The sequence below is a fragment of the Cyclospora cayetanensis genome, unplaced genomic scaffold, assembly GCF_002999335.1.
Source record: "Cyclospora cayetanensis isolate NF1_C8 unplaced genomic scaffold, CcayRef3 CcayRef3_contig_11, whole genome shotgun sequence".
NCBI classification, from domain to species: domain Eukaryota; phylum Apicomplexa; class Conoidasida; order Eucoccidiorida; family Eimeriidae; genus Cyclospora; species Cyclospora cayetanensis.
Genome location: NW_020312048.1, coordinates 209,036 through 232,927, shown reverse-complemented (window position 1 = coordinate 232,927; position 23,892 = coordinate 209,036). Strand labels below are relative to the sequence as shown.

General features: G+C 55.8%; 4 protein-coding genes across 4 annotated transcripts; 1 reads left to right on the top strand and 3 right to left on the bottom strand.

Moving 5' to 3' along the window:
• Positions 1-4,082: 4,082 nt before the first annotated feature.
• LOC34622539 (zinc finger CCCH domain-containing protein 17) lies at positions 4,083-8,001 on the bottom strand. The gene is made up of 11 exons (XM_026334423.1): positions 7,953-8,001; positions 7,438-7,762; positions 7,199-7,281; positions 6,930-6,957; positions 6,608-6,734; positions 6,100-6,324; positions 5,382-5,623; positions 5,132-5,243; positions 4,836-4,956; positions 4,506-4,589; positions 4,083-4,231 (listed from the first exon to the last, which is right to left on the bottom strand). Exons 1-11 carry the CDS (start codon positions 7,999-8,001, stop codon positions 4,083-4,085), a joined length of 1,545 nt encoding a protein of 514 aa, XP_026190208.1.
• A 211-nt stretch (positions 8,002-8,212) lies between these two features.
• LOC113146645 lies at positions 8,213-10,821 on the top strand. The gene is made up of 6 exons (XM_026334640.1): positions 8,213-8,414; positions 8,655-8,744; positions 9,023-9,297; positions 9,603-9,701; positions 10,242-10,504; positions 10,644-10,821. The coding sequence occupies exons 1-6, from the start codon at positions 8,213-8,215 to the stop codon at positions 10,819-10,821; spliced, it is 1,107 nt and encodes a 368-aa protein (XP_026190425.1).
• Positions 10,822-11,166: 345 nt separating this feature from the next.
• Positions 11,167-15,208, bottom strand: LOC34622540 (ribonucleoside-diphosphate reductase large subunit). The gene is made up of 8 exons (XM_022735698.2): positions 15,019-15,208; positions 14,498-14,759; positions 14,010-14,203; positions 13,651-13,828; positions 13,261-13,466; positions 12,376-12,993; positions 11,980-12,165; positions 11,167-11,837 (listed from the first exon to the last, which is right to left on the bottom strand). Exons 1-8 carry the CDS (start codon positions 15,206-15,208, stop codon positions 11,167-11,169), a joined length of 2,505 nt encoding a protein of 834 aa, XP_022587945.2.
• Positions 15,209-18,409: 3,201 nt separating this feature from the next.
• LOC34622541 lies at positions 18,410-23,435 on the bottom strand. Its single transcript, XM_026334635.1, has 6 exons — positions 22,665-23,435; positions 22,018-22,493; positions 21,336-21,713; positions 19,731-21,098; positions 19,501-19,540; positions 18,410-19,372 (listed from the first exon to the last, which is right to left on the bottom strand). The coding sequence occupies exons 1-6, from the start codon at positions 23,433-23,435 to the stop codon at positions 18,410-18,412; spliced, it is 3,996 nt and encodes a 1,331-aa protein (XP_026190420.1).
• Positions 23,436-23,892: the final 457 nt, after the last annotated feature.

Sequence of the window (23,892 nt, the reverse complement as noted above, 5' to 3'; positions counted from 1 at the left end):
TGATGTTATGCTGCCTCGCGTGTGCGTCATGCGGAGGCGACTAGTCACCAGCGGCTGTCTAGCTGGGGTGAATTACGGAATATGGGGGCGCACAGCCTGCGCTACAGTCCTGGTGGCTTCTTCGGTAGAAGGCTGCCATGACGCGTGCGCATCTTACGAATGCTGGAGATGGTGCTGGAGAAGCTGTTGCCTACTCAAAGGCCTGCAGCAAAAACAACAGCGCTGGAGCACCCCCATCTTCTGCCGCCATTGTTGTCTCCCATGGCGACCCTGCAAGCATTTCCATCACACACCATCTCTCAGTCAAGCAGCACTCATTTTATTGCAGCAGCTGAGTGCGTGTAAACAGCCAGCATGAACAGAGCGTCCGGGACGGCAACCCCAAACTGCACGCGCACGGCAGCTTGTGGGCCCCTCGGCAGTATCCTCTTTGCCTGTATCTCCTCTTTCCTTTTGCTTACCTGAGAGAATCGGAGGTTGATGTGCGTCTTTCGGCAGTCTCCACCATGCGTGTGGGTACAGCTGCTTGTTAGCATTTCCTTCCCCTGATCCGGCTTGCCGTGCTTCTAGGTGGTGTCACCCTCGCTCAAGAAGACGGCAGCCGTGGTGCGCATACCAGTGAGTGTTGACGGACGGTGTTTGCGTTTGCCGGTGGCGGGAAGTGTCTGTACACCGTGATTTATTTCCGCTTTGCTTCCTATTGTCAGCCTCTGGGCACCAGTATTGTGTCTTTGCTTGAGCCGCCTTGGCGGCCGTAGGGAAGGCTGTCAGACTTCACCTGGTGATGGCACCTCGGATGGATCACTGATCCTCAGCCCGAATAGCAAGTTTCTATGGGGCTGTTGGTATGGCTCTTCCGTGACATTTCTCGAGGTGGAGTAGTATGGCAGTGCGTGGCATGAGGATTGGAGAAACCCCTATTGTTGGGTTACACCTGACTCCGTAGGAGCCTTTTGCTACGCTTTGTTTCAGTCTCTTTGTCACTCACAGCCCTCCGCCCGATGTTGGTGGGCAGCTGATTGGTCTCCCAGGGTCCTGGGCTGATCTATGGGATTGAAGTTCTGTTGGGAGCTCGGTTACTGCACGTGCGTACACCTCCGGGTGCATATAGTGGGAGAGTATAAGCAGGTGGCGTACGGATCGGGGCTAGCTTGTAGTAAGCGTGTGCCCTTGCTTCCTATAAAAAACAAGCGCTAAAGAGGAAGCACGGAAGGCACAGTAGCTGCACAAACATTCCAATTTCTGGCTACTCCAGGTGTAGACCGGGAGCAGCTTATAGGCCAGAGATAGCGCATGCAGGCTCAGAGGCAGTTCCGTCGAGTTCTAGCAACTTAAACCTCCAACCAACAATGTTTTACCACCCTCGAATCCCCCATATGGACCCGCGGAGCCATCCTAGGGTAAAGCGTTTTGCTATTGCCCGGTAGTGGGGGTCCGCCTGTGCCCCGTCGGAGGACAGAACTAAAGGGCTGCGGTGCCAGGAGCGTAGGGCAAAGGCTTCCGTTGGCATGTTGGGTCCCCGTCGCAAAAAAGGCTACGGTCAGAGTGCACCAACTCTTCCATCTGCCGTTGAGACCAGTGACAAACCAAATAGACACTGCCTGTCTCGGGTTACTAATCATTACTCTACATCTTTCAGGCAGTAAGTTGCTTTCAAGCGGCTTACTACAGACGTTGCTTCGCTCTGCAGCTGCCACAAGAAAGGTGTGAGAAGCGAGCTAGCTACCTTGGATAACACGGCACTCGGTGCGATGTAGGGTTGTAAAGAGTTGGGGCTGTCTCTTGAGGAGTCTCCTGTTCGTCGTGATACCAAAGCGGACGGGGACGGATGCCCTACGAGATAACTAGCAAGTATTTGTGGCAAGGAGCCAAATATGGAAGTTGAACACTCTGTAGGCACGTCAAAATATTGTGAACTGTGTAGGGACGCCTGGTGGCTTTGCAATACTTTGCCTGTTCTGCACCTCATTCCCTTGCTCAGGGGACTAAGCCTAGGAACGAATTAAGGCGAGGCTTGTGCATTTGCTCATCAACGAGATTCGCGGGCTGAACTGACGCCACCGCTATTAAGAAAATCAATTTTTAGGTGGCCCTAGAGTCGTGGCCAAGGAATGTGGTAATGAACACGCAAGGTATTTTAAAGCCATCCACCGTCCCTACACGGTTTACAATATCGAACTGCAGTCCAGATGCTGGCTTAACACGGACCATCCCTTTAACGTGCGTAAATAGTGGATGACTTTCACCAGGTGCTCCGTGCTATGTGTATCTGCGAGCTATCTCATGGGGCGTCTGTCCTCTTCGTTATTGGTACCCTGACGGACAAGGTATCCTTCACGTGAGAGCCCCTAGTCTTTACAGCTCTCCACGTAGTCCGTAATGGGGTGCTATTCAAAGCAGGTAGCTAGACTTTAGTGCATTTCTTCGGACGGCTGCAGAGCGAAGCACCAAGAATTTCGAGCTGCTTTCCCAGCGGCTTGTTGTAACACTAGGGTGGTGGCCTCCTACAATCCATCCTCGACAACGGATGCTCCAGTTTAGCCCACGGATCTCACTTTCGGGCAATGACACAGGTGTGTCTTACCTCAACCCCATAAACCAGCGAAACTCTGGAGATAAGTTCTGGCAGAACTACTGCGCCGATTCCGTAAGGCGCCCATCTAAACTACATTTGCTCTACTGAGGTACCATGTAGCAACACTTCCCAGGATATCAGGGAAGCAGGAAGACAGCCTTCAAAGATGCTACCTATCCGCCTTAGGTGCCGTTCATAAGCACTTTTATAACTCCCGGCACCAGCTGTGAAAAAGCAGTGCCCATGCACATCCACATTGTCTGGTAGTCAAGAGCACAGGGATCGACTGGGGACCCAAGACTAAAGGCTACACAGTTACTCACACTAGTTCGCCCTATTCCAGAAGAACGGAAGGTCGCAAGGGGCTATCAAGGTGGTAATAGCCGATACTCGGTTTAGGCCAGCGCTAGCCGCTGCCCCTTCAAAGGCTAGAAAATATCTGCCGTGAATGAGGTAGGACTCGAGGCCCTCACTGTCAAATCACTCAAACTGGGAGTAAAAAGAGCTAAGCAGTTTCCCTCGTTTTGGATACTTGCGGCGGTACGTGCCAGTTCCAGAGTGAGAGAAAACAGGAACTGCCGAAGGTACAGCTTATACGTTCATGTCAACTACAATTGTGGCATCAGTCCAGCAGGACATACTGAGAGACTTTTTCTTCAGGCGACGAGAGGGCTGCAGAAGCTACCGGACTCCAAACTCAAGGCCCTAAGCAATGCGCTTGGACCCCATCCGAGAAGCATTAATCAGGCCCAAATCGGTGCCCTGCGGCCACATATTCCTAAATTGTTTATCGTACACACTGCCCGCAAAACTGCCAGACCCGCACTAGCTTACTTTGAGATGGGGGGATGAAAGCTTGTCTGTCCCCCTGAAGTTGACTAGCCACTCTATAACCTGCTTCGCGCTCTAGCTCCCAGTCCCTGACAAGTCTATGGGTAGGCCTACTGGAGACAGCCCTTGCGGACTTCCCTAGAGGAACCCCCCCTTCATGACGCATGTGCAGCAGCGCACAGCGATGTTTTGCTAGTTATTTGACGCCCCCAAATAGTGTATATTGTTCAAGTGGATATGCCCGCGTCTGCCCTTAGAGGAAACCTGCAGCAAGCTTCCATACGAGCTTGCTTTTATGGTGACCACTGCAGCCCCTCGGCCATTTGGACCTCAAGCGCACACGTTTAGCCCGGAAAAGTCGTTCCACCACCCTCTCTTTGCACTGTACCCGCTGTCCATTCCCAGGTTCCCGTGCTTGGTAAGCCGCGGCGATAGGCAGCAGCATAAGGCCCCTCTGGAGGGCGCAAAAGGGGCAGGTTGTTCAACATTTCAGAGGACAACAGACCTGCATGAGGCTTGCCGCCCGCAAGGCCCAAGGTGCTCCGCCTCTATCCATCAAACGAAAAGCGCGATACCCCGATTGCCTCATTGACCTCCACTTGCCTCCCTGGTTCTGCCGTCCTACTGTGCTCTATATCTCTGCCTCTGCCTGTCGCTGCACACTGCCCGTCCTCTGCTACTGCTTAGAGGCTGTCTCGGCATGTGGCAGTGCCCACTTCCAGATCGCTATGGCCCCGTCATCGCCGCACGTGACGAAGTGTGTGGGCCCTAAGGCACAAACCGCCTTGATATCGCCTGCCTCGTGAGCAGCCAGAGACCCTCGTTCTGCATTCGCACAACGTGGGAAAGAAAGCCAAACAGAAGGAGGCCTATGGGACAGAAGAGAAATGGCCGGCAGTTATACGTGCACACCACAGGCAGCGACAAACGGAAAGTAGTTCTCCGAGCTTGCTTGTAGTTCCCTGAAACTGCACTGGCATTTAAAACTCCCTCTTTGCTCTCTACGTCCACAGCTGCGCTTCCCCCGTGCTGTCTCATTGCAGCCCCCTCTACACACACACACACATTAACCTTTGATCTGTGCCTCAAGGCGGCTGACCTTCAAACTCGGGGACTTTTAAGACGCGAAAGCTCGAACGGCGACCCCCGTACACCAGGACAGGGCCTCGGGGGGACATGAGGCCTGAAGAGACACAGCACGTGGGCGCTGGGGAGCAGCATATGGAATAGTTCCCACAAAAAGGAGAGGCGGCATCGAATGACTGCTCTCGCCTGAGAGCAGCTGTCAGGGATCCGAGAGAGCGGGGCAGCGAGAAGGCAGAGAAGCAAGGAAACGAAAGTTCTTGGCACAAAAGACTCTTCCGTAGGGAAATCCCCGTGGAGAAGGAAAGGCGCCAATGCTCCCCGTCTGTTGGAAAGTGCCTCTCACCCTCCATGGCGGAGAGGTAGTCGGACGAAAAGCAGTACTGCCGCTCGCCATCGGCGGTGTAGGCGCAGATGGCGCCGCTCGCAAAGCCCACAAGGAGACAGTCGTTGAATGGCAGTAACGCCTGCAAACGTTGCCAGAGTTAACAACCATACCACACTTCATCTGCAAGAACATGAAAGCGCTAAGAAGTCGGGCACGCACGCGGCTTGCCCCTAGGCAAAAGGGAAGCGCCCAAGTTTCAGGCCTCAAAAACCTTCCAAGAGTCGCTTCAGTGCTTCTGCAGCTGCCAAACATACCAAAACAAGAGGAGGACCATTGCCCTTAACATCAGAGACGTCAAGAACTCGGAGCACCTGAAGCGACTGCAGGTCGATGATGGATAGGGCAGTGCCTCCGGCCCAGAGCACCCTGCGGGAAGAAAAGTTCACCAACCATCCCGACATGCGTTTCAAGCGCGCAGGCTTTGCTGGATTGCTCTTACTGACAGCAAGTTACCGGGCGAGATGCATTCGGAAATCGCGTCTTAAACACACAGCACGTGCGTACTTGCGTGTTGTAGGGGGAGCAGAAGATCCTGCAGCGGGGGGAGTAGCCCCCCCTGGCGGCTGTGGCAGGGTGACGTCGGCAGTTTGCAAACAGCAGATGCTGCCCTCTACCTGCAGCGCGTGAATTGCGTTGAAGGTCTGCTGTGGCTCCTCAAAGCGCCAAAAGCGGATGCAGCCGCCCCAATCTCCAGACACGAGCACCCCCTCCACCAGCAACAAGGAGTACACACTTTTCTCGTGCCCCTGAAAAGACGAAATAGGTGGATAGGGGAGAGAATATGAAGGAGTGGATCGCTGGAATCACCACAGCAACATTAAAAAGAGAGCGTGAGAGATAGATAGATAGATAGGTAGATAGGTAGATAGAGATAGATAGGTAGATAGATAGATAGAGATAGATAGATAAGTAGATAGATAAAGGGAGAGAGCGAGAGAGACAGAGATGGAGAAAGTGAGGCAGGACATGGAAAACCAAGCACCCCCAGAGAAGCGGATGCTTCGAGGGCGCTTTTTGTCTCCGTTGCCACTCTCTGCTTGTGCGACTACTGCCCATACACACAGACTTTCTCTCTCTCTCTCTCTGTGCAAAATAGTGCCCCCAAAACAACATGTGGGACTGTGCTGCCTGGCATGCGTTCTTCGCCCCTGCCTGCCAATTTTCTCTGCCCTGAGCGACCGCTTTCCTATTTCGCGCTGCAGTCTATCTCTGGCAAGCGTACGGTGAGCTCCTTAACTTCACCATTTGCAAGGAACACCTTGATGCGGCCGTCTCCTAGTCCCGCGAAGAGGGCACCCCCCAAAAGCTTGAGGCAGCAGACTTCTGCCCCCATATCGGTGCATGTCAGGCAATTCAAAGCCAGCAGGGGTTCCCCGGTGCTGTCGAGATCGCCTCCCTCTGCGGTTCCGGGACTGACTTGCGCTGCAGGCTGGGAAATCTGCCAGCGCTGCGGCAGCAGCAGCCCAGAGCACACAAGCATCCTCAAAGCCTCTCACTACCAGATACAGCCCTTCAAACGCATCGCAACAGCAAATCAGGAGCCCCCAGCAAGCCAGCAGACAACAGCACCCGTAAGCAGCCTTAGTCATAACCAGCCTCTTCAGCTGCAACCAGTGATAATATGTAATATACATGTATAAATCACACCGCCCGTCAAACAAGAAGACTACCCCAAAAAGCACGTTGCGCAGAGCTGCGGCCACATCCCCACAGAGAGAAATTGCCGGTACCATGAGTTTCTTGTCCTTGCCACCCGTAAAGAGCTCGGAAGCCGCGGGGTTAACAATGCAACACCGAATGCCCTTCCCACCGTGGGCCTCTTCCTGATAGCCAACGCACTCCAGTGCGTGAGCAAATCTGAAAACAACGGTGCAAGAGTGGGAGCAATGCGACGTTTCGTGAAGCCGTGCGTTCCAGAGCGGCGAACAGCCGTGGCGAGGGTTTTTTTCGGGAGATTTATAGCAACAGAGGCGCAGACGGGAAAGCCGCCAAAGAGGAAGTCACAGTCAAAAAGATCAAGAGGCTCCTCTACACGCAGAGGTGGCGGCTTGCCTGCATCGGCTGCCGAAACGGCAATCTCCTGCGCATTGAAACGCATCAAGCAGTACAGTACAACCACGCTCTCAGTGCAATTTTCCAAGCCCGCATCACAAGGCAAGGCCACGGGAGAGCGACGCAAGAACCACATCTACAGCAAGCACATTCCAAAGGCCTCCTCTCCGCTAGAAATGGCTAGCTGGACTCTTTTTAGCTCGTACCGCTTACGCTGGTGGGAAGCTCAGCGTGAGCCCTCTAAGCACACGGGAAAGGTCTCCACTCACCGTAAAACGCGAAATTCTGGCAGAAAGGAGGGGCCCCCTGCTTCTGCACGGGAGGAGCCTCCGTCATCGTCACAGACTCTCCTCTGAGGCACGGCCCCGCAAGACATGCATCACGGCATCCTCTGCAAGGAACCCCCTTGTTTCTTACGTCTGTCTACCCTCTCTCGTCCGTCACCCGCGTCCCTCTCCCTGCTCCCCCTCCCCCCAGCAGCTGGCCGATCCCCCTCACTCTCCCTTGCCTGGAGTATTCTATCGCGTGATGCTCGGTGCGGCATCTCGGACCGTCAGCGCGGCCCCTCCTCCGTCCGTAGGAGCCATGGGGCCCCCTCGGGGGCCCCCCTCCCCCGTGCCGGGAGGTGCCAGGGCCTTCATCTCTACCCCAGCATCGCCCCGAGCTGCTTGCGCCATACCCTCCACCGCGCCCGTGGCAGCGCGTGCTTCCAGCTGCATTCCTGTTGCTCCAGGAGCTGCCAGCGCCACTGCCGTCCTGAGGGCCCCACTGGCCTCGAGATCCGTCGTTTCGCCCGTTAGGCTGATACGAGGAGGACGAACCGCCGGGAAAATCTGCACCAACCCCACACTCGCCCCGCGCTGCATGCCGTAGCGCCAATCCGCCCGCAACAAGGGGCCCTCCAAGGCAGCAGCAAGGAAAATAGGAAGGAATACAGTGCCCCCTGACCCCGCTCAAGAACGCGACACAGCCCTAGGAGACGCTCTCCTCCAGACCTCCCCCTTCCCCCACCCCGTTACTTACTGCGGTCGCCCCCTCCTCGGTGCGTCCCTCTGTGTCCGCCGCGGTTCATTGGAGCTCCTGGAAATCGGCTGCAAGGAATGCTGCCGCCGACGTTGCATGCGGGAAGCGGTGTGTGACGACGGATTTTTGAACGTAGGGAGCGCTCAGGCTGCGCCTCGGAGTATGCAGCGCATGCCTCAGTATATCGCAAAGAACACGCGGCCTGAAGCCCAGAACCTCTGACGTTTTGACCCTCGCGTCATACGGGCCGGAGGACCCCTATGGGAAGCCCTGTTGATCTCCCCCTTGGTGTTGCTGCTGCCTTCCGAGGCAGAGGGAGCCACCAGGGGCTTGGGGAGAGACAGAGAAAGTGGCGCTTGGAGCTTCCGACGCACGAGAGGACAGAAGGAAGAAAGGCAGAGAGAGGTCCCGGAAACAAACACAGTGGAGAGGGGAGGGCATCCCTTAACGGGAGACAGCCAGGTGTCTGTCTGCAGCAGTAACGCTTAAATCGATAAAATTTCGTTGAATTCGCATTCTTCTCTGCTGTTACGCCGTTAAGGTGAAGCTTAGAGGCAGCAAAAAGAATGCCGCGGGACGCATGCCCTGAGAGAGCCCCAAGGGCCGCCAGCTACAAGCAGCCCGTTGCTGCCTTGTACACTGCAGCGACTTGCTTGAGCTCATACGCGTATTGAGACGCTAGTGACAGAGGAAAAGCGAAAGTCGCAGTAGGAGAAACAAGGCACGAAGAAGGGCAGTCACCGAGGGACCCTGCTACCGATGCAGTAGAGCCAGGGCACCGAGACTGCGAGCGCTCAATGCCACTTGCCACGTGCTTGGCTCGGCTTCTGGAGAGCTGCAGCTAGAGGGACGTCCGCTTGCGCTAAATAGGGTTCTAAGGCCCTTCCGTTCGCAGCGTCTTTTACTGGCCCTAGACGGCTAAGCGAAGAGATAGCTTTACACAGTCTTGACATGCGCCAGCATGCAGCAAGACGACCTGCACACGCCTCAGTCCACTCAAGCACCCTCATCTCCCCGTTCAGAGGGCCCTCTCCTGGCCCCTCGGGGCCCCCCTCCTCTCTCCTCTCTAGAAATCCCCCCCTCGCCCTCCCCAGCGAGCTCCCCAGATTCGTCAGGGGCCTCACAGGTGGCCGCCGCCATCGTCTCGGGAGACTCAGGACGAAATGCACTGCGCAAAGTCGAACGCTGCACGGAGGCTTCCTGCGGGCGCCGACCCGAAGAAGGGGCCTTGCTCGCGCTGAGGCTACGGGGTTTTAGAGGCCCTGCTCCCCCTGACCGCTTGGAACTAGGGCAGTGCGCATGGGCTGTTCTGCATACGTCTGCAGCTGCCTTTCCAATGCAGCCAGTAAGGATAACCTGTATGTGCGTGTGTGTATGTATGTATCTCCCTACGTCTTCATCGATCTCGTGCCTGTTGTGGTGTGCCTCTTCAGCCTCATGCACTGCATTCTTCTCGCAGAATCTGTGTCGATGTCTCTGTGCCTCTCTCTCACCACGTCTGCTAGTCAACCTTCATCCGTGTTGCAGTCGCTCGAGAGAGGGAGGGAAGAGGGAGGAGTGGCAGGGGGCCTGCGCAGGACGAAGTCGGGGTGCCCCATGTTTCCGTGGCCATCGCAAGAAAGGCTTGCTGTTGGTGCTTCTGCTCATCAGACTGCTGAGCAGAGGACGCGTATGACGTCTTGGCTGCGTTCTTTCTTCGGCCTGTATCCTTGCGGGGAGTGCCGGGCACACTTTGCGCCGTACGCGGAGGTAAGCGCAGTCCCTGCTCGCCGTGGCTGTTGCTGAAGCACCCAGGCAGAAGATTCTCTCCGCAACGTACTAGGCCTGACTGTGCCGGATGCGGCGTGAGTGCGTTCGCTTGCCTTGTGCTTAGCGGCACCCTGTAGACTGCAAAGATGCAGCCAAATTGAGTGTTTGGCTATGCGCTGCACACAACTTCGTAAACGCGGACCTCGGCAAGGAGGATTTCCCCTGTGACGCAGCAGGCCTCATACGCAGCTATCAACAAATGGACAGAAGCGTGCCAAGGCCTGACCTTAGCTAATCTGCCCTGGCCGCTTCACACGCACGCTCTTGTTTGAGACCTTCTTTAGGGGGGTCCCTGCTACGCGTCCCCTCAGGCGGTGGATGCGCCAGAAGGAGGGGAGAACAGGGCACGAAGGGAGAAGCAGCCCACGAGAGGGAGAGGCATAGGGGGCATGCGGAGAGGCGACGTGAGAGGGCGCTTCCCCGCAAGCATGCGTTACGAGCCGCTTCGCCCTACAGGAATTTGAGGACGCATTCGCGTAGCCTTGCACCGTAGACCACCCGCAACGCCAAGATGTTAGATGTGTCCTACGTACTGAAGTTTCGACTTCCGGCGAATACGCACATCAAGACGCGCCGAGAGCACTCGAGGCGCATATGTTCCACTCGAGCTTAGTGCCCCCGTTTGCCGTTGACTGCCATGGTATTTATAGCTACTTCTACAGCTATACATATAAGAATATGTATATACATGTAACGCTACTGCGTGGTGCCGCTAAGCATATTATAGAGAATGCAACTGCAGGGTAAGGCCGCCGTCTAGCGGAAGTTTGGGGCCTCTTCAAATGGGGCAAGACGCGGATGGTGCAGCTCCCCCGATCGCCGAGGGCCGGTAGGCTTGAACGACCTGCATCACCGGCCTCGTACACGTGCACTTTGCGACAGTGCGCCGTGTATCTGCACTGTCAACAACACGGCGTTGCCTCGAGGGTACAAGCAGGCAGCGATGGGGGCAGAGGGGGGACACGTACTACAGTCATACGGCATCCGCCGTACGAGGTTCGGGGTGCAAATGCCCAATTTAACTGCTATTGAGGATGCTATTTTTAAAGAGGCTTCGTGAATGCGACCACCCTATGAAAAGCACCAAAAGGCATATCCTATCAGGGGCCACGCATTTCTATCGCACTCTCAAACCCCAGAAGATGAACAACAACTGCCACTAGGCACCAAAACGCGGTTGGGGTTCTCTTTGTGGCACGCTGTCCCTTCCGGACGCTCCTCTCTCCCACTAGAGCCAAGTGTTGAAACATCCTCCGCAATTGAAGCGAATATCTGTACAGTCGTGCTCTACAAGCGCGCACCACATGCTGCATGGATGAAAGGATCTCGACGGTAGATACGCGCGCCCTGCAGCTTTGAGTGCGGAGCACACTCAGCTCTCTACACCTAAAAGCCTTACTGAAGACTACCCAGAGCACATAGCGCAAGGCTCGTCGTCGCGTAGGCCCTTTGGACGGAGGCGGCACACTGCGCCGACAGGTGACGAACTGGCGTTGTCACTTCCGCCTTCGCTGCTTTTTTCTGGCACAACAGCAGGGTCTACTTCTCCCGCAGGCTTGTCGGCTGCACATTCGGGTGTCTCTGAGGCTGGGGAGCTGGCGGGGGGGTGTGGCAGTTGCTGATTCTTCTTAGCCGCCTTCGCCACACTCTGGTCAACAGTGAACTTAATGGCGTCCGCTGCCGCCTGCGTCCTTAAATAGTAAATGCCCGTCTTGAGTCCGGAATTCCACGCGTGGAAGTGCATCGTCGAGAGCTTCGCGAAAGTGGGATTCCGCATGTGGATATTTAAAGACTGGGACTGGTCTACGAAGGGCGCGCGATCTACCGCCATATCAACAATGCTGCGCTGCTTTATCTCCCAAACCGTGCGATAAAGCTCCTTTAGATCGTCCGGAATCTCTGCCAGATGCTGCACGCTGCCGTTATGAGCGATCAACTTCTGCCTCAGGTCCTCATTCCACAAGCCAAGCTCCAGCAAGTCTCGCAGCAAGTGGGGATTAACGACGAAGAACTCTCCGCTGAGCACTCGGCGGCAGTAAATGTTGGACGTGTAAGGCTCGAAGGCCTCGTTGTTGCCTGAGGAGCAGCAAGCACAAAGCACGCACAGGAGGGCGAGAGCCGGGTGAGGGAGGGCAGAGGCGGCAAGAAGGGCCGCTAGCAGTCGACTAGACCGCTGCTTTCTCAGAACTGCCGTCCGAGATGCTCTGCAGCCGCCTACCAAGGATTTGTGAGGTGCTCGCAGTAGGCATAGGGGCCACCAGCAGGGAGTTCCTCAATCCGTGCTTCTTAATCTTTTCCTTGAGGCTATCCCAGTTGCACAGTCCACTGGTTGGCTTGACATTCCAAAGGTCGAACTGCAGGAGACCTTTAGACGCCGGAGAGCCCGCGTATGTCTCGTAAGGCCCTTAAGAGCGCAAAATACACACAAAGCCACGGAGTTCCCGAGTTTGTCCCCCCTTCCACATGAGTCAAGCTGTTTTTACCGCCGATATTCTCTCCGCCGCTGGTGATAATAACGCATGTGGTTTTTCGGGGCACTTGAAGTGCCTGGCGGCAACTTGAGCGCTGCGGCCGTGTGCGCGTGAGGAAGAGGTAGGCGTGCCTTGCTCCGTACCTTGCTCTGCTGCAAGCTCCATGCTGGCTTCGCATGCGGCGTAATAGATGCATTCGAAGATGTTTTTGTTGAGCTCTCTGGCTGGGGGACTGTCGAAGGGAAGTCGCAAGAGGAGGAAGGCATCCGCGAGCCCTTGCACACCCAAGCCGATGGGGCGGTGTCGCAGGTTGCTGTAGCGGGCTTCTGGGACGGGGTAGTAATTTCTATCGATGACACGGTTCAGATTCCGAGTCATGACCTTCACAACAGCCATGAGCTTCGCGAAGTCGAAGAGCTTCTTCTCGACATCCACGAATCGAGGGAGAGACACGGAGGCCAAGTTGCACACAGCGACCTCGTCGGGACTGGTGTACTCCACGATTTCGCAGCACAGATTACTCGATCGAATGATCCCCAAGTTTTGCTGGTTGCTCTTCCTGTTGCATGCGTCCTTGTACATCATGTAGGGGGTGCCTGTTTCGATCTGCGATTGCAGGATAGCGAACCAGAGCTGCTGAGCCGGTATCGTCTTCCGTCCCCGCCCCTCGCGCTCGTATTTCTCGTACAAGGCAGCGAACTCAGAACCCCACGTTTCAGTCAGACCAGGGCACTCGCAGGGACACATCAACGTCCACGAGCCTGCGCGAAAACGCCACAAACACGCATATGCAGGAACACAAGCTTGCCCGCCTAGGGGAGACTTTCGCAGCCGCAAAGATCTCCAACGTGTGTGTGTGTATATGCGTGTGTGTGTTTGCGTGTGTATATGCGTGTGTGTGTTTGCGTGTGTATATGCGTGTGTATGTATGTGTGACGCTCGTTCTGCCTGTACTTCCAGCACCTTCACTCGTTTTCACCCCACTGTCTCGCGTATTCATAGTGCAAAAATCGCGCTAAAACACCGACCGTTATCAAAGACGCGCTCCATAAAGAGGTCCGGAACCCACAGGGCCGGAAAGAGGTCCCTGGCGCGCATCTCCTCCTTCCCATGATTTTTTCGGATATCCAGAAACTCGAAGATGTCTGAATGCCAGGGCTCCACGTACACTGCAAGGCTGCCCTTGCGCTTGCCGCCGCCTTGGTCGACGTAGCGAGAGGCGTCGTTGAAGACTCTGCACACAAACACGCAGCCCAGCACGACGGACGGAGTACATAAATGCCCACGCCACCATGCGCGCTTGGAGGGCATTAGCGCGGAAAAAGCACAAAGCCTGCTGGTGGAAATAGCAGCACTAAGCGCGTTCGGAAAGGTCGGACAGGGCGGGAAGCCCCTAAGGAAGAGGACTGATGACCAACCTAAGCATCGGAATGAGTCCATTGGAGTAGCCGTTGGTTCCTCTGATGTAGCTGCCCGTTGCACGAATGTTGGTAATTGAGAGGCCTAGGCCTCCCGCTGTCTTGGAGATCAATGCGCACTGCCGCAAGGTGCTGAAAATACCATCGATAGAATCGTCCTGCATCGTCAGAAGGAAGCCTGCATGCAACGCAGCGCACGTAGGGAACCCCCTGGAGCCGTTCGTACGCCTTGTCTACTGTGAACACATGGCCTACATTGCACCCAGAATAGGAAGACGCATATGCGCAAAAAGGGAAATACTCGCGTCCCCTAGGGAGCGCCCCTCTGTATGGACACCTCGTGCAACGCCTCTGCTTACAGCTGCTCATCTGAGGGCGAGGAGTGCCGGCGTTAAAAAGAGTTGGGGTAGCATGCGTGAACAGCTTGAGACTCATAAGCTCGTATGTCTCAATCGTCCTTTCCAGATCTCCGTAATGGATGCCGCAAGCCACGCGCATAATCATATGCTGCGGCCTCTCCACGATCGTGCCGCGCATGCGCAGGAGGTAGGATCTATAGAGCAAGCAGCACAGGCACAGGCAGGCGTCCGTCGCGAGGTGTCAGCCTCACACATACATACAAGCATGACTGCATGCATCTGCACACGGGGAGGAGGGTTTGAAGAAAGACTTCCCCCAGCCTCCCTCTCGTCAAAATTAGGCAGCCCCTAGGCTGCGTGGTGCCATGGCATGCACCGAGGAAGCGCCAATGAGTCGGCAGTAGCGAAAACGGCCAGAACGGCAAGGAGAGAGACAGAGAGACGCATGAGACACGCGGAAACAGGCACGCATGCATCGTCTGTCAGACCTCTCCAGGGTTTTGAATGCGAAGTAATCGTAGTCGAAATCTCTGTGGTACTTGATGGCCGCATTGAGGCTCGCTCGATTTTGCATGACAAACTCGTATACATCTTTATGAATCAGTGGCGCCTCCCTCCCTTGGTTGTCCATGTAGGAGTGCAGCTGTTCTACAACTTCCGCAAAGTCCGCAGATGTATTCTTGTGAAGATTGTCGATAGCTATCCGGGCAGCCAGCTTGGAGAAGTCAGGGTGCGTTGCGGCCATGTAAGCTGCAGAAACAGTGATTATAAGACAGTGGCAGAGCGGCCTGAACAGTGAGGTAGAGGCGCTGGCGGGGAAAAGGCTGGAAAACCGCAATATTGGACTGGTAGGGAAGAAGCAAGGGGCACATAATACGGAGGAGAAAACACCCCAAAGCAGATGCCGCATGTGCATATGTTTACACGTGCATCTATACTCGGGTTTATGAGGGGCACACAGGCAGGCTCTGTGGGAGGCGCTGGAGAGCGCACAGCTGCGCCTGCGTACCACTTGTTTGGGCTGCCAGCTCGTCCAGCTGACTGGTTTTGATGCCAGCAAACATGCCATTGATGACTGCCTGACTGACTCTGGCCGCATCAACTAAAGGATGAAGGCCGTAACAAAGGGATTGCACCCTGTGGAGGATTTGGTCGAAGGACACCGGCTCCTTCTCCCCCTTTCTGTTAATCACGTACATCCCACCGCTGTTGAGGTGCTCGCCGTCCAACCTCTTGTCCACCTTTGAGGCTAAGGAGGCTCCAATCGACTTTTCAACGGGCGAAGATGCGCCTATGGTGAGGGACGAGGCTTTTGTGGTGGTGGTGCTGCTGCTGTACGGAGGGAGGGAAGCAGAGACAGAAGGGGGCAACTCCGGTAAGGTCATCCTTGCCTAGCTATATAATAAAAAAGGAAAGAGTGACAAAAGCGCTGGCGAAGACGAAAAGCCGCGCGAAGAAGCGCTCAGCATACGCACGCTGCACGGTAGTCCGAGGTGGCCGACGGCACCGCTGTGCTGCGAGAGGTTCCCCCTGAAATGCGACACGATAATGGGTTCCGAAATGAATAAAAAAGCTCGATAAAGAGAGAGAGACTGAAAGATGTCTAGCTGTTCGTAGAAAGGGTCCTACGGGCAACAACACCCCAGGTACACACACCAACCAATGCCACAGCCAAGGAGCAAAGAGACCGTTTCTCTCTGCAAGGACACTAGGAAAGCATTTAGCAATACTAAAGCTATTACGTCTGCAAATCGAGAGTGTATTCAAAAGGAAGAAGCGCAAAACATAGTGAATGGAGCGTTGTAGGTGGGGAAGACACCGTACTCCGCCACGGGGAGAGCGAGAGCAGGTGGTGGTTTGGGGGGTTGCTACTTTCTCTCTTCCCCTTGCTGCCCCTCCCCTAGACAGCCCCATTCCCATAAACAAGGGCTCACGTAGGCATAGCATCGACAGGCACTAGCAGAAGCATTTTAGCCACAGATCTGCGCCCATGCTGCTCACCCGGTGTGCCTCTCACTCGTGTCTCACTAACACCACCTCGGCTCTACGGAGTTGCCCTTTTCTAGGGCATCAGTACGCTTTCGACATTTCTTGAGCATTCCCAAGTGCAATATTTCGGGGGCAAGGCTGCCAAAGGCCAACTTTTGTGGCAAAACTCAGTAGGGCACGCCAGTGTTGGCCAGCAACCAATCTTCTAGAGGTGGGGTTGTTATTACTTCCCACCGCTCTGTGACAGCATAAAAGGTAATCACGAAAACTCTGCAGGGCTGCAGTAGACACTACGTGAGCCTCTTAGTGGTGAGAAAAAGGAATGGCTCTGTGGTGGGTGGATGGAGTAACACTCGGGACAAGCTTTTCTTCAGCTTCCATAATGCCACTTCCCCATGAAAACACGCTTGTGTAGGCCCTAGACATGTGTGGAAGCCGCCAGGGTTGTACGTTTTTTTCTTGAATAGCAGTGTAGCGGCCACTTTGCGGGCAAACTACGGACTGCTGGCAGCAAAACTCACCGTTGGGGTATGACACAGTTTCCTTGTCATTCGCATGGGGCTAGCCGCTTCGCTGGGGCACTAAAGGCATTATTACCGATACAAAGTTGACTGTTTGGCCAGCTTATCACACAGATCTCACAGACGCTATAGTGGGGGCTGCATTGCTCAGCTGACAGCCGGGTGACCCCCGTAAAGAAAGCCCACAGATCGAGGCTCCTCGATCTCTGTAACCCTGCACAGCAGACTACAAGACGTCGAAGGGCAGGGGATAAAGCTATTACACAAGCTAGTAGCGCAGAAAATGCCCCAGAGTGAGCTTTCGATGTGTTTACTGGGACCCTCAGAAGTCGTTGATCCACAGTGCACGTTACGGGCTAAACTGCACCTAGGGGAACCCTCCACTGTGCTAGTTATGTTACTAGTTTAGATAAAGATTTGTGAATAAGTCACTATTGCCGCGTTCGTCCGTTCGTATATCTTGTTGTAAGGTGGTTTTACCTCACTACGACAAGTATCAGTGTTGTCTGCTCGTCGGCTAGGTGCTAGTAGGTGGTAGTGCTTAGGGTGCTTTCGGGATGCATCAACATGCACCCTAGCTGTCCCCCTCGCCTCTTGCAGGGATGAGAGCAGGAAAAAAGAGGAGCTCGCTTGGAAGGACGCTGAATGACTTTGCCTTCTTTGTAGCTGAAGCAATACACATTACTTGGAATCACGCATGTCCCTAGGCAATATATCAACTGTACTACGGCATCTAGGGTTTTACTGTAAACTCCAAACTCGATACACACTTTACTAAAAAGGCATAGATTCAATGTCATCTAGGCCTATGTGCAGGTATGCGTCAAGGTATGACTAGCGAAGAAAACAGACGGTATTTGAGAGGGGGCTAGCTAAAAGCGCGGTATAACGGGGCAGAGGTGCCGATTCAACTCCCAGGACAAGACAAAGGGCCACAGAGTGTCGCACCATCGTGTGGGTAAAGACTGCGATTTTTCTCGAACGGTTATTCTGGTGTTTACAGGATATGCATCTATCGATGCACGGCTGCCATGGCCCTCACAATTGATCCAACTAGGGCCAAGGCAACGAAATGTGCTTGTAGCCTGAGTTCCACAGCTGCACCAAATAATTAGATTCTGTTTCAATGTACAAAGCGTCCAGCAGAATGCAGAACTCGACTCTGATCTCGATTCCGAAAATTTACAGGGGCCCATATCCCTGCATGGCCAGTATGTACACATGGGCACTACCAGGAAGCATGCTGCATACATAATAGTATAGCCCAGCAGTGTCTGTGTATGGGCTTTCATCCGGTTACATTTGAGCACGATGATAGCTCTATGTTGGGGGGCAAGGCGGACGTATCACTGTACTGACGCATCCCTCTGCTCCTTTATATTGGTTATTTCTCGACACGTGGCAGTGGCAGCATGTAGTACCGGGCAGTATCGGAACAGCCGCGCCACCTACTGCTACTACTGCGGATTTGGAGTGTATGAAGAACCCGCGGGGGTCTCACTGTACCTATTTCAAAGCACCCGAGGTTCAGGAAAAACTCTTTCTCCCCTCCAAACTCTTCCTACTGCTGTTTGCTTCCACAGACGCTACAGCAAGGCTACCCTTCGCCCTCTAACTTTAGAGAGATAGCCATAAAACAGCCTCAAAGGTGCAGCAGCGGGAGGGAGCATCCTTTTTTCAGGTGTCTCATCCCCGCCACCCCACTGGGCATTGCTTAGCCTGCACACATACACACAACACCCCAGTATGCAGTAGTGTGCATATAGGATCGCGATGCTCTCACATCGACCAGCAATACAAGGAGCGGCGAAATATCGTATGTTGACACGCAGAGCCCGAGCACCCCAAAACGCATAGTGGATTATTCGGTGACAACAGACAATACAAACCTCACCAGAAATTCCGCCGGGAAAGCAGAAAGAGCACAGGTTGCTCTCCGGGAGACGGGGAAGGTCCTGAGACCCCTCCCTCAACGCAACCGTCTGCAGCAATCCACCCCTCAATCACGGGGCTGCAACACAGACTTTCAGAGGCCTCCCAACCCCCATGTTGCTCCCTGCTGCTGAGTGCGCTGCTGCTGCCGCGTATGCAAGCACCTTTGGCAGCTGCAGCATGACGCAGTGCAATGGCCTCAGCGGCAAACAACCACACCCAGCGGTCTGTCCAGCTCCTTGGACTGTTGCCCAGCTGCAGCGCCACGCCGCTGCTGCTGCTGCCACTATGCCGGGCTGCAGCAGGAAGCAGCAGTGGCACATCTTGATATCGGCAAGGAGAAGCACTGGAGAAAAAAGGCCTGCGTTTCATGTTGCCCTCCATGCTTGCTACTGCTGCTGCGGTGTCAGGCGCGGCGGCAGTTGCCGCTGCGACAATCGCTTCTCTGCGCCAGGAGAGACGACGGGCCAGCTGTTGTAGCTTGCTGCAGCGAGCAGCACCCATAGAGTCTAGTCCCTCAAAGAAGTGCAACGCAAAGGCCAGAAGCACGAGCTGCTCCGGAGACTGCAGGAGCGAAAGACACCTCTGGCGTCTTTCGGCCTCTAAAAGCAGCCCGCGTAGTACAGCACCCGGTTGCGCCTGGCCACCGTCTTGATCGATCAACTGCAAGAACAAAGGAGCCCTGTACGCATCCTTTGGAGCATCGCTGCCGCAGGTGAGCTCTGTTGGTCCCGGTAGTGTTGTTCTGGTTGTAGAAGCAGCCTGCAGGCCTAACGGAGCAGTCTCTGGTTGCGGCGAGCCACAGCACAGCAGCAGCTGCGCCTGAAGCAGCAGCAACAACGCCGGATCGTTGAGATGAGGGGCTTGCTGCACTAGCTGCGCATGCAGCAGTGCAGCAGCAACTCCGAGGGCATCTGTAGCCTGCAGAGGCAAACACACCGACGCAGCAGCAAGGAACACTGCCGCTACTTCGCCAGCAAAGAGGGGCGCGAGAATGCCGGAGGCGTCAAAAAGGCAACACAGGGACCCCTGAGACGCAGGCGCCTTACCTGCAACTCCACTAGAGACAAGAAAATATCTGCCCAGCACCTACAGAGATGGCAGACTCGCAGAAGCAGAATCAACAGATTTCGCAGCAGCAGCCGCTGCTGCTGCAAAATCTTTGGCTCTACATAGATCGAATAGCAGCAACCCCTCGCCGTGCGACGTCCCCATGACGCTCGTTCACTTTACGCTCCCCTCCCGATGAGACGGGAGCTCCTTTGCGTCTCTGCCTTACTGCCATATAAATGCAATGTCTCCATGGCCCCCCTCTTGCTCGCCTTGTTCCTGCTGCTGCTGCCGCTGCTGCTGCTGGTACTGGTGCTGTGTGTAGATGGCCCTGCGAAGCCCCGGAAGCAGCGAGTGCAGCGTCGCTCGGCGACGGGCACCACAGGCACTGAGTGCATGCAGCAGTGTAGCGATAGCAGCAAGCTGCTGCAGGAGGCTGACTGCGACGCGTCCTGAACCTGCTGTTGCGGCGGTTCCCACAGCTGCAGTCGCCTCCTCGAGCTCCCTGCGAGATCTAACCAAGTGCTCTTCCGCCAGCACAAGGGCCGCATCAACAGCTGCAGCGGGAGCATCGCAGCTGTTTGCCGCTGCTGCAGCGCATGCCCACGCTACTGCGACACGCGGGTCCCCTGGCAATGGACATGTCGATCGAGCTGCTGCTGCTGCTTCGTTGCGGCTGTCTCCTGCTGTTGATGATGGCTCAGTCCGGTCCACAAGGTCCTTTGCCAGTGCGGTGCGCAGCTGCAGCAAGGAATCGTGGGACTGTTGCAACATTCTCAGAAGCGAAGGGGGAGCCCTCGCAGCAGCTCCTGCTGCTATCGCTGCGGCTTCTTCCAATACCAGACGTTCCACAGGGCCTTGCGCTCGGCCGGCGGCAGCAGCCAGAGCAGCAGCAACACGCGGCATCTGTTGGGCTTCGCGCACCAGCCGCGCATGCAGCTGCTCCTCAGCGGACTGCCGAATCGGATCTGCTGCATTGAAGTTGGCAATTGGATCGGCAGCCTCGGCTGCCACTAGTGCTTCCAGTACAGCTGCAGAGGGCTTAAGTACATCATCGAAAAACATTGCAAACGCTTCCGTGGGGGGCAGTAGTCGGCTGTCTTTGCTGCTGTTGCGGAATGCAAGAAGGCAGTGCGCCTCCTCAGGATGCAACTGCGGATACACCGCAGCTGCAGCAAGGTCTCTGCTCTCCTGCACCGCTAGCAGCAGACGCGCGACAGCGATCCAGCAGCACGCAATGTGCTGAGCCACAGCCAGTTGCAAACTCGTGTTAGAGCTGCCGCAGCTCGCACTGTTGCTGTTGCTGTTGCTTGGATTCAACAGCCTGGCTCTAACTGCTGCAGCCACGGCTTGCAGCAGCGGCGTGTCGGTCACAGCCGCAGCCGGAGACGCCAGCGAGGCAAGAAGGTGCAGCAGCTGCGCAGCAGCAAACCGATCTCGAGGCGTCTCTGCTGCCCAAGCGAAATCCTGGCTAAGGGAGAAGACGAAACCTCCAAAGGAGGGGTCCACGGAAGAACCTGCAGCATGAAGGGCATCCGGGAGTGCCCCTAGTGGCAATGCGCAACAAAAGGCAGAGAGTGCCTGAGAGGGAGCGACGCTGCAAGCACAGACGGAAAAAGCAAGAGACACACCGGCAGCTAGAATCGTGATTGTTGTTTCGGCAGCCAACACCACGGTAGGCGACTGTTTCTTTTGCCTTAGTATTCCTATTTATTGCGCGCACGCGCTGCGGGTTGTGGGCCAGGCTCACCGCTGTATTCGATGCAGCAGCCGACACAATGACAGCCACATGCCCCTATCGCGTAGCTGCGTTGCTGCCGCTGCCTGCGCCAGCCTGCGTCCATCGACTGCCACTCTCTCCGGGGGGGCACGCACAGCAACAGACCGCACGGCTGCAGCAGACAGCGAGGAAGTCTCCCCGCCTAACGCTACCGCTCTAGCATCTTCCAAGAAGCTCCTGCAAACTGCCCGCCACAGCTGTTGCAGCAAATAGCCGTCCAGCGTGCCGCATTGCAGCAGAGCAGTGGCAAGAGAGGCGGCGTCTCGAAGCGAAGGAGCAGGCCAGAGGCCCCGGCACTGCTGCTGAAGTCGCTGCTGGTGTGAAAGCAGTGAAAGCTGACTTAGCAGAACCTCTCGCAGCTTCTGCAGTACCGCCAAGGTTTTGTGGTGCTGGCAGTGACGCAGGACAAACCAAGCCACGGCTTGCGCCTCCTGCACACAGACCACACAAGCCGAGAGGCTGCACTGAGCAGTGGCGGTGGCAGCCGCAGCAGAAAGGAACAACAACAACAATAACAATGATAATTTCAATACAACAACAATAACAATATCAATAACAATAAGAGTAACAATAACAACAAGAATAACAACAAAAGCAATAACAACAGTAACAACAACCATAACAATAACAACAATAACGACAACAAGATTAACAAGAACAACAACAGCAATAACAATAACAACAATAACAACAGCAATAACAATATTAAAGACGTCAACACATGCAGGGGTACCCCAGGCTTGCCTGGTAGCTCCTGAGACGGTGCATTGAGGCGCTTAATGCGGGCAGTGCTGAGCGACGAAGCAGCTGCACTTCCGAGTGCAGCATCGGTGGCTGCTGCTGCTGTTGCTGTTGCTGTTGCTGTGGTGGTTGTTGTTGCTGCTGCTGCTGCGCGCTGGAGTTGCAGCGAGCAAGGCTCTTGAGCAACCCTGCGAGTTGTACAGGCCCCAGCTCGTGCAAACGCATGCGTGCTGTGCGCAATAATTGTGCAGCAGAAGCAGCAGCAGTACCAGCATCCGCAGCAGCAGTTTCTGTTTCTTCAAGAATGTCTTCCCCGCCTGCCGCACGTCGCCATGCCGCCGACTCCACAGGCACAGTGCGTGCTGCGACTCCCGCAGCAGCTGCAAGCAGGTGGGGTGGCAAATACTGCCCCAGTGCAGCTAGGCCAGACACAGCAGCATCTTCAGACAGAAGAGAACGCGTAGTAGCCACCTCGCGAAAGACAGGGAGGCTTTTGCGCTGGCGTGAAAAGCGGAGCTGCTCTCCGTACGACCCGTCTACTACAACAGCTGCCGAGGCGCCCTGCTGTGCATCGAAGTCTCTAAGGACAGTGAGGCGCGATGCCGCAGTGTCTTTTTCTCCCTGCTGCAGCTGGTGCTGCTGCTGCAGCCGCTGCCGACGCTGGCGGTGCTCGAGATGCGCCTCGAGACAGTGTAGCAGCCATCTGGCCTTAGCAGCCGCAGCGTTTGACCTTCTTCTTCGTCTTGCGACTGCCACCATCTCTGCATTCTCCGCCGACTCTGCTGGAAGACCCCTCCTAGAGAGTGCGTCTTCGTCGGCGTCTTTGCGGCCTCCCACAATTTCTGAGGGACTGTGGAATGCAGTGCCGTGACTGCTACCGGAGGCGGCGGCTCCTTTGGAGACTCTCCAGAAAGCGGCGGGAAGCCCCTCCTCATTCCAGGGGAAGCCATCACTGTTGGAGCCAGTGGTGGTGCTCCTGAGGAGTGCTGCTGCCCTCCTTCTTCCCAGCTGCCGAGGGCACACGGCTGCTTCGCAGCTGCCTCCTACCCCGAGATCCCTGTCCTTACTACTGCTGCTGCTGGTGCTTAGGTCCCGCCTCTCGCTGTTGCCGCAGCTGAGGAAATCGGAAGACGCCGACTGGGATTCTGCCGCGCGCGCATTCCACAGAGGTCGCCATCGAGCGGCTACCCGGGGGCCCCCCTCGGGAGCGAAAGGCGCTCCTCGCAAGATCGAAAGCCTTCCTGAGGCGCCTAGCCATCGGCAGTGCTGGAGGGATCGCTGCAACACGATGGGCAGTCGCTTGTCACCCCGAGCGGTAGGGCCGTAGAGACACCTACTCCAGGGGACCCCATCGGGAGCGGCGAGAGAGGGGCTTCTCCCCCCTCCCACGGCACGTTTCCAGCGACAAGGCATTGAGTTGAGGCTTAGGACCTCATGGCCGCTCTCCTTTCTGTTGGACACACGCTGCGCGTATGCGGCGAACGAGTCTCCCCTCTACGCTGAGGCGGTAGAGCCGCCAGGGGTACCACAGGAGGCCTCACAGGACTGACGCACACAGGGCTCTCGCGAGCGGCACGAGGCAAAGAAAGACTTACAAAATCTCGAAACGAGAAGATAACAGCCCAGAAGGGAGAGGTCGGAGGCGTAACACCGGTGCTACTGCACGTGGATACACTGCACCGTGGTCTCCAGGTGAGAGGCCTCACCTGCGGCAGTAGCAGCGGCCATATCTGCGCCTTCAGGGACGAAACAGGTAAAATATGCATGTTTCCCTTAATTAATAGGGCGGAAGGAGTGCGTGGACGTAGGATGGATGGCCTCGTGAAGAGCTGCCTCACCAGGGCAGCTGCTGCTGCTGCCAGCCACCTGG

Coding starts and splice junctions, on each gene's coding strand:
- LOC34622541 (XM_026334635.1), bottom strand. CDS start 23,435: ATGCCTTGTCGCTGGAAACGTGCCGTGGGAGGGGGGAGAAGCCCCTCT. Junction 22,494..22,664: donor AGCGTCGGCAGCGGCTGCAG/CAGCAGCACCAG, acceptor GTCTTTCGCGAG/GTGGCTACTACGCGTTCTCT. Junction 19,373..19,500: donor TGTCTCTAGTGGAGTTGCAG/GTAAGGCGCCTG, acceptor TTGCCTCTGCAG/GCTACAGATGCCCTCGGAGT.
- LOC34622539 (XM_026334423.1), bottom strand. CDS start 8,001: ATGAACCGCGGCGGACACAGAGGGACGCACCGAGGAGGGGGCGACCGC. Junction 7,763..7,952: donor CCGAGGAGGGGGCGACCGCA/GTAAGTAACGGG, acceptor GGGTTGGTGCAG/ATTTTCCCGGCGGTTCGTCC. Junction 6,325..6,607: donor GCAAGGACAAGAAACTCATG/GTACCGGCAATT, acceptor CTGCTGCCGCAG/CGCTGGCAGATTTCCCAGCC.
- LOC113146645 (XM_026334640.1), top strand. CDS start 8,213: ATGGGAAGCCCTGTTGATCTCCCCCTTGGTGTTGCTGCTGCCTTCCGA. Junction 8,415..8,654: donor CCTTAACGGGAGACAGCCAG/GTGTCTGTCTGC, acceptor GAAAAGCGAAAG/TCGCAGTAGGAGAAACAAGG. Junction 10,505..10,643: donor ATAGAGAATGCAACTGCAGG/GTAAGGCCGCCG, acceptor ACTTTGCGACAG/TGCGCCGTGTATCTGCACTG.
- LOC34622540 (XM_022735698.2), bottom strand. CDS start 15,208: ATGTACGTGATTAACAGAAAGGGGGAGAAGGAGCCGGTGTCCTTCGAC. Junction 13,829..14,009: donor TCGCCCTCAGATGAGCAGCT/GTAAGCAGAGGC, acceptor CGTTGCATGCAG/GCTTCCTTCTGACGATGCAG. Junction 13,467..13,650: donor GGACTCATTCCGATGCTTAG/GTTGGTCATCAG, acceptor GTTTGTGTGCAG/AGTCTTCAACGACGCCTCTC.